The sequence below is a fragment of the Mustela nivalis genome (genome assembly GCF_964662115.1).
Source record: "Mustela nivalis genome assembly, chromosome: 20".
NCBI lineage: Eukaryota > Metazoa > Chordata > Mammalia > Carnivora > Mustelidae > Mustela > Mustela nivalis.
Window position 1 is genome coordinate 35452855 of NC_139039.1, and position 17635 is coordinate 35470489.

The 17635-nt window shown below is 41.8% G+C and overlaps 2 protein-coding genes across 2 annotated transcripts in view; one reads left to right on the forward strand and one right to left on the reverse strand.

Annotated features, from left to right (window-relative positions):
• Positions 1–13943, reverse strand: part of AGPAT5 (1-acylglycerol-3-phosphate O-acyltransferase 5) — a gene marked incomplete at its 5' end in the record, with an annotated part of 53470 nt that extends 39527 nt beyond the window's left edge. Inside the window, 2 exons of the mRNA XM_082715129.1 lie at positions 119–188; positions 13725–13943. Of these exons, the coding sequence (XP_082571255.1) occupies positions 119–188; positions 13725–13943 (289 nt within the window). The remainder of the gene's footprint in view (positions 1–118; positions 189–13724) is intronic.
• Positions 13918–17403, forward strand: LOC309855141 (uncharacterized protein; the record flags this gene model as incomplete). Its single annotated transcript, XM_082715130.1, has 2 exons — positions 13918–14501; positions 15410–17403. The coding sequence occupies 2 exons, from the start codon at positions 13918–13920 to the stop codon at positions 15492–15494; spliced, it is 669 nt and encodes a 222-aa protein (XP_082571256.1). The 3' UTR covers positions 15495–17403.
• Between the last annotated feature and the right edge of the window lie 232 nt (positions 17404–17635).

Sequence of the window (17635 nt, forward strand, 5' to 3'; positions counted from 1 at the left end):
AAATTCATGCTATAACAATAACCAAAAAATTTTTTCATGTAAATAAATAAATATATTACTTTGAATACCCATCTACTTTTTGTAGAAGACCTAAATTTCATGGAAATGAAATACAAACCTGTGCTTTGATGATTTGCTAAATATATTATATTTTCTTTATTTTTTGGCAAATCTCCATATAGCAATATCTAAAAGATAAAACAAAAAGAAACATTAATATTTCAAAACATGCACCACTGTAACAAACAAAATAGGACTGGCAAAAAATTGAAAATGTCATGACTATTTCCATCCATGATTAACAAAAATTAGACTTCTCTTAGAAGCAGCAGAGACCATAAATGACACATTGATAAAGTAGTTAAGTGCAGGGCAGGTAAATTATAAAGTGAAACACAGTAATCAACAGCCCCATGAGAAAAAGACAACAAGCATTTATTTACTGACTGCTCACAATATCTGAAGCTTTTTCTGGAAGATACATCTTCCTTCAAAAAGCCTATAGTGGGAGAGACAGCCATATAATACTTAACTGCAGTAAGACATAACACTTACAATATAAAAGGACACATTTTATATTCAAGAACTGTCGACCACAGAACAGAAGCAGCATCCATTAGGTGTGGTTTCAGCAGATGAGATGAAGGAAGTTCATGAAAATGTGGACAAAGAAATGGAGTGGTAGCGTCCAAGGCCTGTGGACTCCGCGCCCCGCCCCCCACTGCAATTTCACAGTAAAACCACGGCTGCATGCAGAGTTGGTAAGGAGGAGCAAGGAGACCCCTGGGAAATCTGGACCAGAATGGGAAAAGTCTTTTGAATATCAAATTGAAGATGATTTTGTAAGTAACAGGGAAACATGGCTCATGATTAGGACTCTCTGTATCTCTGTAAAGAACAGAGAAATGTCACTGGGATGCCTGGCTGGCTCAGCAGGTGGTGTGTGACTTGATCTCAGGGTCATGGGTTCCAGCCCCATGCTGGGCGTAGAGCTTAAAAAATAAATAAAATCAGAAAGAAAGAAAGACAGACGGACAAAGTTCAGGATACAGGTGACTTCCAGGACTGGGCCGGGGGAGGGAGGTGACATGGTAGTGGCACATGGCGGTTTCAGCTCTAACAGTCATGTTTTATTCCTTAAACTAGATGGTGGGTACACAGGTGTTCATTATGAGTCTGTATGTAGTTCGGTACGTCTTAAATACTTCACACAAATTATATAAAGAAATTAAAAGTATATTTTTATAGACTTTAAAGGAAAGGACTGCTAATAGTGGTATTTTATTTTTTTTAAGTCAGGGCATTTTTACTTATCTTGTCATCATGGCTTATGCAAGATTATAAATTAACTAAGGGTTTTTAGGTCTATGTCGTTAGATGTCCACACAGATCTCTTGGTCACAACACTCTTCGTTAACATTTTCACACAAGAAGAAAGAAAATGACATTAACTCAGCATCTCTGTAGAAAAGTGGAACTTAACACTGTGGAGGTCAGGGACTCAGACTGAAGTTTCTATTCTTTCCCAGAAAACTATACCTTGCTACACACGTGCAGTATGTATTTAGATATTTGCTCGATTTTTTTTTTATTAATAAAGTCTATCAGTGCCAAAAGACAAAACAAAATCTTAAACCAGCGGTTTGATCTCTGCAGGGTTAAAAGGGGAGCTCTTGCTCGTGAACGATCCCCATTCTCTTGCCAATACGTCCTGCTTCGAGAGCACTGGGTATGACTCACTGCGCTGACAATACTGCAGCCACGCGACCTTCTATTTTTTGGCTTAAGGTCCCTGGATGGGAGATTCACATTTAAGGGTTTCAGTTTAGTTGATTCAACCTGATTGCCACTCCTTGGAGACCTGCTGCCCCCAAGCTGAAGCCAGCACCTGAACCATCCAACAAAAGGGTCTCCCTTTCCTTTCTTACTCTGAGCTTGAATAACAGACTGTCAGGCTGAAGTCTTTGAAGGTAGATTAAAAGGCTTTTTTTAAGTTTGATTGTGGTATTTCTGGCATGTTCTGACTCTGTTTGGGGCCGGCAGCACGGGTTGTGAAAAAAAATCACCCAAGGCAAAGCATAGGAGACAGAAGTTGATTGAATACACTGCGAGAACAGGAGCAGGCAGGCTGGCCAAGGAGAGACTGTCTATCCAGGCAGAGGTGAGGGACTGTAGTAATAGGTGCAGGAACATATGGAATTCTTCCTTTTTTGGTAACTGTGCCTGGTTGTAAGCAGCCCTTTGGTAGGTGAGGGCCTATAGCCATTTCCAGGTGGGCCGCTTAATGAGCCTGTTTGCATCCAGCTCAGTGGTCCCTGTGGGCTCTTTTCCCTTGCTCACATTTCCACTGCTGAAGCCTGCTGCCTGCCTCAAAGTGGCCTCAACGGTATCTACAGAAAATCAGTAGTGAATTTAATTGGGCAACACAGATGGCAAAAACATAGTTCTACTGCTAGATCACTCTGAAGGAAAAAAAAACCCAATTCATAGCTACTGAAGGGAAAATATATACATGCATCCTTCCAAACTTTTTAAAAACTATTCTTCAATATGCATAGTATCTCACTGAAATAAAAGGCATTTCCAAATAAAATGCACGAAGATAGGGAAAAAAAGAGGGTAAGGACCCTCACAAAACATAATTTAGTTATCTTAAAGTAAATATGTGGACTGATTGCCTATTTAAATTTTTTTCATTTGCCACTATAAATTGGTTGGGATTCATCAGAAGTGAGAAAAGAGGAGCCCTTCGTAATTAAAACCTGAAAAAATCTAAAAGCAAAGTAAATGAAATTATGAACTATAAATCTTATTGTAATAGTTGAAAATCTTTATTAAGTATTCTGAATAATGTTGACAAATGAAAAATGTTTCAAAGAAAAAGCATTTCATTCTAATTTAAAATTGTCAAATTTCTTTCATTCATTTAAGTGGAAGGTTTGTTTTTAAATTTACTAACAAGGAGGAAAACAAAAAATTTTTACTCTTTAAGAATGCAGATTCTCAAAATACTTAACAGCTATCACTATGTTATTCACAAATACATGGTTAATTAGATAGCCGTAGTTTCTAAATTAGAGTTCTAAGAACTTACAAAATACCTATACATATTAACATATTAATTATTAAATGATTATACAGGGACCAAGGGCAGGCTGCCCCTAGACAGTCCACTCTGGCATAAAGATTAAGTAAAAAGTAATCAAAACCCAGCAGATGCAGGAAAAGCTATCTGCCTGGCTCTCAAAGGCCTACCTTTGTGTTGGAAAGGAGAGCCTGTTCCAGAAATGGAGCTCTAACCAGACTCCCCTTTACCTAAGAAACTTAACTACATCATAAGGCACCTCCTTTCACCTTCCTGCTAACAGCCTTCTCCTTGTTGTATCCTAACCCCCTCCCCTTAGCTCAGGTACGCTTCCCATTGACTATCTTTGGAATCTCATGTGGGTGTGGAGTCCCCATACACACACCATTAAATTTGGTTATCTCCCATTAATCTGTCCATGGGAATCTGATTCTAGTCCTGCTAGAAGGACCACTGGGCAGGAGACGGTCTTCTTCCCTGACCTTTATATGATGACCTATAAGCCTACCAGCGCTGTCTCAGTGTAATCATCTTAAATCCACTCCTCAGCACGCACTCACCTCTTCTCTGAAGCGTTCCCGCCTTTTAACCCAGAGCCCGGGATTAATCTCACACACACACACACACACACACACACACTCCCATTTTGCCCTGGAACAAACCCATTCACACTCCTATGGGAGCATCAACCACATGTTGTGCGGATTTATCTGCAAGTCACGTGTGGGGGGCTCATAAGCTCTTCCGTGGCACGGTCTTCATTTTTCTACCCCCGGAGCCTGGCACTCAGATGGCTTTCAGCACAAGTTTACTAAATTATTAACTTGCACTTTTACTTTTCACAAGTAGATAAGGCTAGATCTCATTTTCAGCACTAAAAGGTTTTGGAATAAATGTAAGTAAAACACTTTAAATGCACCAATGACTTTTTAAGGCGTTCTGTGAATCTTCTAGTACATATATTTTTAATCACATTAGTCAGGTCTTCTGCAGATAATTTGTTCCTTCAAAACAAGGCACATGAAAAACATGGCTTTTTTTCTTCTTCCTAATTCTTTAATTTTAGGTTCATCATAATTGTTTAATTTTAGGTTATCCATTTTTTAAAAGCTCATCTAAAGTCTCTACAGAGGGCTGCCTGGGTGGCTCAGTCAGTTTAGGTGTCTGCCTTCGGCTCAGGTCTTGATCCCAGGGTCCTGAGATCAAGCCCCACAGCGTAGAGAGCCTGCTCCCCCTGCTTATGTGCGTGCGCTCTCTCTCTCTCAGTCAAATAAATAAATAAAATCTTGTGGAAAAAAAAAGAAAGTCCCTATAGAAAAAAGAACAATTTTTCCTTTTCATTTTATTAATTCAGAAGGGGACAATAAAAATGCTCTTTGAATAAATTATCTTCATTGCAACTGATCCTCTAGTTACTATTATTAGTCAAACAAACTTGTTTAACCTGCACAAACCGGCTCTCAGAAGGTGGCCTGGATGTAGAGGCAGACTTCTTTCACCTCATGTTGACTGTATCTTTATATTATTTTTAATTTTCTCCCATGATATGTAAACAACCTAAAAACTCTTTATATCCTGAAAAAAGGGAGTAAAATGGAATCTATAGTGACCATGTGTTTAAAACAGCAGAGTATCTAATAATCCCACCAGGACATAAGTGGACAGCAATTTTTTGGGGGGGGGGGGACAGATTCTTTATCTCAATGATATCCATTTTCTTTCTGTATGCAAAATGAAATATTTTTTAAAAAAACTTTTCACTGCCCTTAGATCTAGACTCTGTTCAGGGTGACCAGAATATGCTACCCCAAAATATGTCACATGGCATAAGCATATTTGAGGTGAAGACAAGGGAGAAGCAGCAAACACAGGAAGACCTCTCTGCACCCCCCTTCTGCCTGAGTCCTAAGCTTCCCTTTGGAAGGGTGATGTTAATACCCATTCCTAAAGGTGTTCCCTTCTACAATGCCAGAAAAAAACAGAGATAGCACATGATAAGTCTGCCTGGCAAACGTTACTAAACCGCTCTGATCTCTCACCCATTCCCTAGTGACCTGCCCACAATTTACCAGCCCTAATGGCCAAAAGCCCTTTCTCTGTCATGTTGAGTTACTGCCCTTGTTAAAATGACATATAAACCCCTCAAGCTGAGTCTATTCACTTCTTTTCATTTTCACTTATTTTCTGTGAGGCACCAACATGTAAAAATATTAACATCAGTAAAATAATGTGTCTTTTCTGCTGTTAATCTGACTTTTGCCAGTTCAATTTGCAGATCTCAGCTAGGAAACTAATATTAACATCAGTAAAATATGTGTCTTTTCTGCTGTTAATTTGACTTTTGCCAGTTCAATTTGCAGATCTCAGCTACGAACCTAAGAGTAGAGGAAAAGTTTTTCTTCCTCCACTGCAACATAATAGTTCACCTAGAACACAGGTTAAAGTATTTAAGACTTGGATTTGAATCCTAGTCCATCACCTTACTAACTGTGTGAAATTGAGCAAGTCCCTTACCTCTACACATCTATTTCTTTACATGTAAAATGAATGTCCTAATGGCAACTACTCCTAATTAATGAGACCAGGTAAGCTACTTCATACAATGCCTTGAACATAGTAACCATCTCCCCAAAACTTAGCTGTTGTTATTATTATTGTCCAATAAATTGAAATTTTTTACTCACAACTATGCTATGTGATTAATGGATAAGAGGGGAAAAAAGTCTGTAATACATAAAAATGCAACTATAAATTGTTTTAATATGATTACATATATAATTTATACTCTATGATATTTATAATCATTTGAAATGAATTTTTAAATGCATTTTTATGCCAATGAAATATATCACAAGTTAACCAGCATAAGGTATCTACTGTAACACATACAAACATGATGTTCTTTTTCTGCCCAATCTCAAACACTTCACTGAATAGGAAAATTACAATGCCCTCTGATTAAAGTAGAAACGTAGTCATTTGTCTAATAAGCAGTATGCTATAAGGACCATGCAACATTTAAAAGGAACCTTACAAAACACAAGGCTTTCTTACACATTCTTCATGTGTGTCCCTTGGCACAGTCCTTACCCTACAGGGTGTTTCGCTAAGCACCTATGACATGCAAGTCACTGAGGGCAGCTCCGCACGCTGCCTCATTCAGTCTTCCAGACGGCATGACTAAGTATTCACTGAAGGAGCAGAATATGGAGCTGGGAAGCTGATGAACTCAAGCTGACACATACTCTGTCAGAGAGCTAGGAATTACGCCCAGGTTTCTCCCACCAAGATCCAAAACTCCTTCGAACGTTACAAAAGTATTCTTTGCACAAATTCCAAATACGAACTTTGAATGAGGAAACTTCCCATTTATTAGAAGCTTATGTGATTTTTTTTTTCAGTCTGAACACTAAGGAGATAAGAAACTCACAAAAAATTAAATTATTTTTTAAATTATTTTAAATTATTTAATATTTAATTAATAATAATTATTATTAAATATTAAATAATATTAAATTATTAAATATTAATATTAAATATATTTTATAAATTTGATATATTTAATATTAAATGTTGATATTAAATTATTAAATATTAAATATATTGTTTAATTAATAACAATAATAAATAATTATTTAATTATTTTAATTTTTAATTATTTTGGACACAAAAAATATTCCTCCAGAAAGGCAAACGAAGGCAGGGAACAAAGCAATACACGGGACACGAAGAGCAGTGGCCTTTCGCTCCCTCCATGGGCCCTGCAGTCCCCGGGTCCTCCACTGAGCCCACAAGCTCCCTGCAGTGTGGCAAGCGCTGGGATTCAGCTGCAGAGCTCTTGTTTTCCCATGACTCTTGATTCCTTTCTTTTGTAACTTACCTCATACATGCTTTTATAAAACTGACTTCTTTCTACACTGCTAAACTGTGTGTTGAGAGTACCGATTATTTTCTCATTCTAAACCACGAGTGCCCAGGGAGAGAGCCTGGATGGCTCAGTCGGTTAAGCGTCTGCCTTGGGCTTGGTTCATGATCTTGGGGTCCTGGGATCAAGCCCCAAGTCGGGCTCCCTGCTCAGACCAGAGTCTGCTTCTCCTCCTGCTGCTATCTGCCCCCTGCTCATGCTCTTTTTCAAATAAAATTGTTTTAAAAAATTAAATTAAGTTTAAAAATAAAAGAAAACATGAACGCCTAGAATATGATTAGCATTTTAGGTAATGCTCCAGGTATCACTCCTGATTTCTTCTTCCTCCTGAACTCCACCTGAAGACCAGGCAGAATCAAGCTGTCTTCCAAATACCACTTTCACTTCCAGAAGCATACAGTCCTCTAAAATACTCAGACAACACTTGGTTATTTGGGATCTCCAGTGCTAGTTCCCATACAGAAAGAGGAAACAAAATAAGCCTTAGAGAACTTCATAGGTTCAAAAGTAGCAAAAATTACAGGTTTTTATGGACAAGCAAACAAAGGTTTCTCTATTTTGCTGGCTGTTGCAGAACTGCCTCCTTTATAAGGTCTCTGACCTTATTCTTTCACAGTCTTACTTCTAAGTGTGTGGTTCACGTTTCTTTCCCTTTTATCTATTTAAGTAAAAAATACAATTAGACTCACTAGACCTGTAGTCCCTATTAAATCAAAACCTGTCAACTAGTAAGCTCATTCAAGAACCCACTCCCGTTAAAAGTGAGATTCATCTACATTTCCACAAAAACTCAGACCAGTATTCCCTGTACTCTGCCCTTTTGTTAAAAGGGAAAAATTAAGATATTGTCCCCTTTAATGCCATCTCCACAAGTTTACAAACTTGTAGAAGGGATAATACAAACATTAGAAGACGCTAATGTTATGTTACTATTTCATATGTTAATTCATGTGTGATGCTGACACTGGGAGAGTGGGTGAGGGCAAGTTGAGGCTTCAGCTAGAAGAAAGTATACACAGGAGTCCACAGGCACATGCTTGAAAAGACACTGGTGATTTGGAGAGGCTGGGGAAGAAGCAGCAGTTGGGCTACAGTGAAACCAATAAACAGAAATACTGGCCAGCGCAAAATTTAGACAGCTTTGAAGGCCACACTTAGTTGTCTTCATTTTCATTCAGGTGTCCGGTGATGGCCTCTTTCCTAAACACACCATGATACTTTCTCCCATTTGAAGTAAAGATTCAAAGCAACTCAGAATAATTGATAGAGCCTTCTTGAAGAATCCAGGTGAAGTTATGTTATCTTTGTATCACAAAGCTAACAAACACTCCGATTTCAGTATTATCCTCTACTGGAATTGTTTGTCCGTATTTTTCCTAGCACGAATAAACTGAGAGCAGGAATCTCATTTCAACCAATATTATCACACCATCAAGCAAAGCATCTTCGGAAAATGGATCCTGAAGACAGAGAGCCTTGTACTGAATCCTGCCTTAACTCCTACAGAGGTGAACTACGGGCGCCTCCGTGCTCATCGGTAAAATGGGAAGTTCGGTGCCTATCTTGTGACAGGGACACGACTGACACAGTCAGCCCCAAGTTTGTTACAGACCCCTCCCTCTCCTTTCTCTTCCACAGCCAGTCACAAAGCCCTATCAGCTACTTCGAAAATAGATCCGGGAGGGAGGGGAGTCTTTACATTCTCTCCATGTCCATTCTGTCCACAACTCCGACCACCATCCCTCGCCTGGCTTACTGCTCCGATTGGCCCTTTTTTCAGAGCTCAATACAAATGTCGTCGGTTTGGGCACACTTCCTCAACCACTAGCCTAACAATCTCACAGAGCACAGTATATTTTCGTTTTCCTGTCATCATTTGTCTCTCACTAGAATGCGAGCTCCAGAAGGGCAGGGATCTTGCCCCCAGTTCTCCTCACTGTGTCCCGCAGCATCCAGCTAAGGATCTGGAACAAGGTACCCACTCCGACACTGCACGAATGAAGGAATGAAGAGCAGTTTGGGGGGCTTCCTTAGAACTTACTACTTAGTTTTGGGTTACATTATCAACCTGTGGTTGAGAAACCATAATAAAACAAGAAAATATTAAAGGAAAAATCAATTTCTTTCTCTCTTTTTTTTCAGATTTTATTTATTTGACAGAGAGAAGCACAGCGAGAGAGGGGACATAAGCAGGGAGAGTGTGAGAGGGAGAAGCAAGCTTCCTGCTGAGCAGGGAGCCTGATACGATGCCAGGACCCTGGGATCATGCCCCGAGCCGCAGGCAGCAGCAGGCAGACGCTTAACGACTGAGCCATCCAGGCGTCCCAGGAAAAATCAATTTCTAGTCCATTTACGAAGAGTCAGCTGTCAGTTCATTCGGCTCGACAAATTCAGACAAATTCACGAAGAGGGAAAGTAAATTATGCCTATAGATTCATATTTTCCTATCCTCATCATAAAAGTATTGAGGTGTCCCCACAGGTTACAGACATATTGGGTGCGACTATAAAACCCTCCTGAGAAGTTAATTAATTGGAGAAGTCTTCCCACAATTTACGTTTATTTAAAAACTCTTAGAAGGAATCTAAAGTTACACACCAAACGGTTGCATACCTGGGAAAGGTATGTGTAGGCAGAGGGAACTTTAACTTTCTCAAAATATTTTGGCAGTGCATGAATGTTTTATTGCATCTGTGATTTAAAATAGAAAAATAAGACATTAAAAGGAATCTTAGACCAATGCAACCAAAACAAAAAACTTTCTTGCTCAATCAGGGATTTTTATTTATAACAAAGTACAACAATTTTTATTTATAGGAAAGTTCTAATTACAGTTCTCTAAGATTTTTTTTTTAAGATTTTATTTATTTGACAGATAGAAATCACAAGTAGGCAGAGAGAGAGGAGGAAGCAGGCTCCCCGCTGAGCAGAGAGCTCCTCCCAGGACCCTGAGATCATGACCTGAGCTGAAGGCAGAGGCTTTAACCCACTGAGCCACCCAGGCGCCCCTCTAAGATTTTCTTATAAGTCTATTCCCTATACAGACTCAAAATGTGTTAGACTGGAATCCTATTTGATTTGGGAAATATTTAATTTCCCCTATGAAAGGCTGGAGTCATTCTTAAACACACAGAGGCAGAAGCACAACCGAATCTGCCGGGCTCTGTCAGGCCCCAGCTAAACTGAAGGAAGTCCTCTCATGTCTTTTAAGGTCTTCACATGGATGATAAATAAGCAGAGGAAAATGAAATTAAGGATACAAAGTATTCATATTCTCTTTAGGACTACTGATACTCAAGATGACTCTGGGCAACGTTTCAGCAGAAATGCAGACAGAATCCAGATGTGGTAAAAAGGAGGTGGGCTTGCAAGGTCCCTTTTCCCATTTTAAATAAACATGTTTTATTCAAATAGTTTAGCTGCCTTTAGCTATAAGACACAAATTTAACTAAAAGTCTAGAACTATGTTTGATGAGACAGTGCTACAAAAAGAACCAGTTATAAATGGTCTCCAGATATGAATGCCTTGGTTGTTCCGGAAGAACTTGAAACAATGTTTCAATTAAAAGTATGAATTAGAGAAGTTAAGAGTATTCTAACTGAATACATTTTTAAAAAATCAAAATTTTAGGCTTAAATTCTGTCATCTTGTTTCCAGTGTTTTCTGGACTACTTTATATTTGAAGTAGGTCAGTTGAAAAATTAAATTCATCTTATCTCAAAGTCCACATTTTGTTGTTCTATCATGTTAGCATTTGAGGAACAGCAAATCAGAAAATAGGGCCTGTAATGTAAAATACATTTTAAAGTAAATTCCAAATGTTAGAAAAGGATTTAAGCAGAAAAAAAATCTGACTAAAATACTTATTAGATGTTAATGAGGAGGCATGTATTATATCACTAGATATTTTTGTTCTGCAAATATCATGATCAGTTTTTAGTTCATCCCATTGGAAGGAGGGAAAAAAGCAGAACTTTATTTATTTATTTTTTTTAATAATGAGAAAGGAATTCTGACATTTAGGAAAAAAATACATTAACTTTTAACAGCTTCCAAAGCAACTACTTCCATCCAGTTCTTTTTTAAAACTTACAATTAAAAAGCATTAAAAATTCCATTTAAAATTATTCTAATTTATGCTCAACATCACTCATCAACAGGCAAATGCAAATCAAAATCATCAGTTATCACCTTACACCTGACAGAATGGTTAGTATCAGAAAGACATTTAGCAAGGATGTGGAGAAAAGGGAACCCTCGTGCTCTGCTGGTGGAAACGTTAATTGGTGAAGCACCGGTGGAGGTTCCTCAAAAAATTAAAAATAGAAATACTACCTGACCCAGTAACTCCACTATTGGGTATTTACTCAAAGAAAACAAAAACACTCATCAAAAAGATATACATATACCCCTATGTTTATTGCAGCATTGTTCCCAATAGCTGAGATACAGAAGAAACCTATGTGTCCACTGATAAATGAAGATGTGCTACACACACACACACACACACACACACACACACACACATACACACAGAGGAATATCACTGAGACAGAAAAAGGAATGATCTTGGCATTGGGGACAACATGGCTGGACCCAGAGGATATTATGCTAAGCGAAATAAGTCAGACAAATACCATTCGGTTTCACTTCATGTGTTATCTAAAAAACGAAACAAACAAAAAGGAAACAAACCCATAAACACAGAGATCAGACTGGTGGTTGCCTGATGAGAGGGGGTGGAAAAAATTCCAATTTAAATATACTTCTATAATTTATATAATTTAATAGCGAACTTCCTTTCATCCCAAAACTCAAAATTACTAACACTTCTTCAGAAATGAATCAACATTCTTATATTCAGAACAGAGATGAGGATCATCTCTGTTCTTTGCAAACTAGAGGTGAAAAACAATTCAAGGAGGGGAAAAAAAGTCCCCTAGCAAAAGAAGAAAAACTAGAATGTTAATCAAATCTTTACAATGACACTCACTGATGAAAACTAGTAAGTAATACTATAAATTAGGTGATAGAATGTCCTTATAAATACATTTCCTTTCCTTTATTATCCTGGATATTGTCATTCATGCATCTATAAAAGGATATCTAATGGCCCTTGAGTACAATTCAAAGTTTTATTTAATGTGTGTTCCTTAAAGTTTGTTAGGAATTCTAGAACTGATTGCCCACTGAGGATCAGTAGATTCAATTTTTTAAAAAAACCAAGTGCTGAGAACTCAAAAATTAAACTGGAGGTCTACACTGAACAGGGTATAAGACATACAATTTAGAAACACTGGAATTTTATAATTTTTAAAATAAGAAACTTGCTAAACACACTGGTATATTATCCATTATATTGCATGGAACATGCTATATTCTTTGAACAAAAATGAAATAACCCACCACAGGCAGTATTCTTTTTCTAAAAGGTAACTGACTTTGTCCTATGTTCTGGCTGTACCCTAGCCCAGGTCAGCTATCATCAGGTCACCATACATTTAGACAAATACGGTGAAGAGCAAAGGGAGGCAAGTGATTGGTCTGAATTTGTGAAAATTGTAAATGAAGACCATTTTTTTAAAAGCCAATTAACAGGAAACCATGATCTGAAAGAGCGTTCTTTCTTTTCTAGGAAGCACTTACAGATACTGGTTTAAATGTAGGCCCTGGCTTCTCCTACTTCCCCTCCCCCAAACAACCTCCAACTGGGGCAAACTCAAGAGTCATCAGGGATCCACAGCAGTGCAACTGCAAACTGAAAATAGTAGCTGGTTGACAACAGGGTGAAAACAGCTGCTTGAGGGAAAAAAAAAGACAAAAAGACAAAACCAATGCCATCGTATTCCCTTCAACCCAACCCCGACTAAGAAAAGGGGAGGAAAAAAAGCACTAATTGGATATAAGGAATATCCAAGAATCAAGCTCTTTTATTCAAATTGGGAAATGCAGGGAAAATCTGCAAACGTTATTTCTGTAAAAAGAGAATTCAAGTAACTAAAATCAAGGGAACCTTCTACATTTTTTTATACAAATTTAATCCACAGATCCAGTCTCTACAGAAAAAGTAACAGAAAGTCATCAGACAAAACATCAGTCACACATTTGAGCCCAGTTTAAGTTGGCAAGAATTCTATCTACCGTAAGGCGTCTACAGTAACAAACGTATTAATTTCCTCGTCCAGCTTTCACTTCTACTGGGGAAGAATGCAAAACAGAGTTGTAATTATTGTCCAAAAAGCAGCATTCATCGGTTTCAAGAGAAGGTCTCCGATTTTCAACGGCGCCCTTTTGACTTGAAACCTTACCAAATCTTCTTAGACCAAACGCCGAAAAACTTGTCAACTGCCTGCCCTACTTAAGTGCTCATCTGCACCCACTTAGCTAAGCACCGAGACAGACAGTCAAAGATGGGGAGGAGGGGGCGGCTGATCGCACTTGTGGCCTCCGAACCACAGAGCCACAGCTCCCTGGAGACCTGGGGGTACCTGCAAGGAAGCACCAGACCAAACCCTACCTAAGAGCGTGAACCCTCCCGCGGCGGTGGGAGGATGGGGCGAGGGCACGTGCTCTCGGGGCCGGATCTGCCAGGCCGAGCGGAACGATCCAAAAGTACCCTGGGGTGGGGGGCGGGGCGCGGGCTGGAAGGTTCCCGGCGCGGACCCGGGTGGAGAGCGGGGCGCCGCGCGCGGAGGGCGGGCCGCGCCCCTCACCTGCACGCCGGTGTAGTTCTCGAAGAAGAAGAGCACCATGCTCTGATAGATGCAGTAGAGCCGGTCGTCCACCGCCTGGTAGCAGCGGGCGGGCAGGAAGGCGGACAGCAGCCGCCAGGCCCCCCAGGCCAGCACGTAGGTGGGGGCCGTGCCCAGGAGCACGGCGGCCGGCAGCACGCAGCGCATCGAGTACATGTGGAGCACCAGGGACAGCAGCATCTTGCCGGCGCCGCTCGCGGAATGCTCCGGGGCCGCCCCGCGCCCGGGACGCCTCCAGGCCGCCCCGCTGCCCTCAGCCGGCGGCCAATCACCGGGCCGGGCCGGGCCGCGCCGCCGCCCCCTCACCTCTCCGGGCCGCCAGCCGCACCTGAGACGCCCAGCCCGCGCCCGCTCCGGCCGCCGCCCCCAGCCGCATGGGCCGCGCCGCCGCCTGACGCTGGGCGGGCCGACGAGTGCGGGGCCGGGCGCGCTGCTCGCGGCCGCGGGGCGAGGGGATGCCGCGGGCCTCCGAGGCTCCGGAGCTCAAAAGCGTTTACACCCCATGACCCTCGCCCGTCACCCAGCGCCCCTGTCGGGGGCGGGGCTCCGCGGCAACAACGCGCCGTCGGATTGGCCTCCGGTTGCCATAGTCCCCCGGAGGGGGCGGGATTCCGTGAAATTAACACATCCTCTGATTGGTCGAATGCGGGGAGAGCCTGGGCCTGTCCGCTACGCATGCTCCGAAGTTGGGTCTCGCTGCAGACGCGGGAAGCGAGGTGGCGACTGCCAGCCCGGTGGGTGCAGGTGGGCGCGGGCGGGAGGAGGGGGCCCGGCCTGGTGGGAGGGCAGCCCACGTTCCGCCCGCACGCTCTGTGGGCCGCGGTCCCGGAATGCGCCCTCATGCCGAGGTGTCCGCCGACACGGCGGGTCTGCAGAGCGCGGTCTTGAGTCGGGAGCACCCGTGCGAGCGGCGGATACGTCCCGGCTCGGTCCGGCTGACCCGCGGCGGCCCGGGGAGGGACGGGGCTGCGAGAAGCGCTGTCAGAGCTCCGCCCGGCTTATCTGCGCAGCGCGAGGCTGGGCGAGATGCTCCTCCCTCTCTAGGTGGCTCCCGCTCGGCCCCTTGCTCCCCCGCCGGCGCGCAGGACTCGCTTCCCGCGCCCGGCCGCTGGCGAGGCTCGGGGTCGCCCGCTCGTCCCCACCGCAGTAACGGTGGCGACTGCCTGTTGGCGCTCGGCTGCACCGCCTTCTCGCCAGGTGCTGTCAGACCATTGGGATTCACAACTGCTTCACTTCCCCGGCGCCTGGGGCTCTCTTCCCATTTTGTTTGAAGACGGAGCCTCGTGTGGGGGTCGCAATAAAAGCCCCTGGACTGCACATACAGGATATATAAAGTACGGACACACTTTTGTGACCGAAACAAAATTCTGGGAAGGCGGGGCCGTTGTTTTGTGGGTGTGAAGACGGATCCAGTGACCTCTGGATCCTTCTCCTGCCCTTTGGCTTCAATAAAAGTGGTTTAATGTGTAACCTTTTCTGGGGACAGTTGCACTTCCAAAGGATGCCAAAAGCTTTAAGTGATAAGATTCGTTTTCATTTTTCTTTTCTCCCCCACCCCCCCTTAACGGAAGCCTGTGGGGTAGCTTTATGCTGGGAGCCTTTTTTTTTTTTTAAAGATTTTATTTATTTATTTATTTATTTGACAGATCACAAGTAGGCGGAGAAGCAGGCAGAGAGAGGCGGAAGCAGGTTCCTGCTGAGCAGAGAGCCCGATGTGAGGCTCGATCTTGACCTGAGCCAAGGCAGAGGCTTACCCCACTGAGCCACATGATGGGAACCATTTTAATGGAAAATTCTAATCAGGGCCAGAACGGTGGCTACTCTCTGTGACTGTAGGGGATCGACATCGTGTAACAGGATTGGTAGATGCTTATCTTAGGAGACAAGGCCAGGTGAATAGACTTCTCAAGGAACCAGTACTTGGACAAGTGTATTGCCAACCGGAAGCATTACAGAAAAGAAGGATTTTCAACAAGGTTTCCCCTCTCTTTCTGTGGGAAGTAATGGCCTGGACTGTGAGAAGAGCTAGATTTCTTTTTGGAAGGAAAAAGTCCTGGGTGTGGATAGTGGGCTTCTCCAGTGCCATTCCTGCTTCCTTTGAGACCAGACATGCCTACAATTAGGAAAAAATGTTTGAAGACATAAACTAGGCTCAGTGTTCACATCACGATCTGTATGTATGAAGTCAGTAGATATGTGTGCTGGATATAAATACATTGCTTTCTGTGAGTTATGCTCCAGTTACTGTTGGTCACCCAGAAGTAAAGTTCTGTGCAGTTTTTTGGCGTGGAAACACAAAGCTTAAGTTCCTCTTGTCTCCATTTATATCCAGTCCCAGCCCTGCCTCCCTGGTTAGACCCCCGCTGGTCTCCCTTCCTAGTAGGAGTGGCAGATTCACTCTCCCCTCTGGTCACTTACTCCTTCCTTAAGCGATAGCCCACATTCTCTGATTCTACCTCTTTACCTCTACATTTTTTTTTTTTTAATCTCTTGCAGTCTAACTTCCTTTTCTACCGCTCTAGAAAAATGGTTCTTTTAGGGAAGTCCAGCTACCCTAGCCTGCATGCAGGGGCACTGGGATAGAGCAGTGGAAAGACCGGTTCTGTTTGTGACTTTCTGATGCTTAGTTAGGTGCAGTGAAGGGTTTCACGCGGGATAAGTTTTATATAAAGAGAAAATGCATAGTACTATGGGAACATTATTAAGGAGATTTCATTTAGTCTGGGTACAAAGAATACTTCTCCAGCAGAATGACACTTAAAGTGAAACTTAGCAGTGGAGTTAGCTAGGCGACAGCAAGAGATCAGAGGAAGAGGAAGAACCTCCCAGTGAGACCTTCATATCTGGAGGACAGAAGCTGAGAGTGCAGTGTACCCAAGCCCTGAAAAGCCTTGTATGGAGTGTTGGAATGGGGGACACTTTTTTTTTTTTTTTTTTTTTTTTTGAGAGAGAGGCAGCATGCACAACTGAGCAGGAACATTGGGATGCGAGATATGGGAAGCCGGAGAAGACTGCCTACTGAGCAGCTCCATCCTAGGACCCTGAGATCATGACCTGAGCCAAAGGCAGATGCTTAACTCACCAAGCCACCCAGGTGCCCCATAGAATGGGCCACACTTAAAAAAAAAAAATTGGATGCCACATAAAAGAATTGTATTTATTTCCCTCACACATTTTTAAGTTAATAGCTAAAACTTTTTATTATAAGTTTAGTTAGAAAAGTAAGTTCTAATGAATTATGGCATTTTAAAATAAAGTGGTTACAGAAATCTTTTAAATGGTCTGAATAGATTATGAATACCATGGTGATTTATTTACCCATCATCATCTGTTTAAATATAGTTTTTTAACCAATTAGAATTTTACATTGATCCTTTTTCTCCTTGAAAACATATTTCATTCCATTTGTACCACAGAATTTAACTTAACTGTCCTTTTATGATTCAAAGTCTTTTATTGCTCAAACTACATCATCAAGTATCTAAAAGCAAAAATTTTTCCTGTATTCAGCTATTATTGTTGTTAGCAATATACCATGAATCAGTGTGTATCACAAAATCTGATAATTAATTACTGTAAATAAAGTTTTATTGACAATGCCTGTCTTAATGATGCCTTAATTAAAATAAATTTTAAGTTATCTTTTGGTGTCCTCAAGTTTATTACACCTTTCCACCTCTGCAGTGCTGTGCAGTGAAGATTTGAGGTGGACCCAGTGGTGGGGACCATTGTGAAATGCAAGGTGGGTCTGGACTCCCGGGAGTCTTCATAGGCAGATCAGTTTCAGGAAAGTTAAGATTCTGAAACTCAGGTCCTTTAGAACTACTCATGACCACATCATCTTTACATATTCTCAGGGATACCCCGTGAAA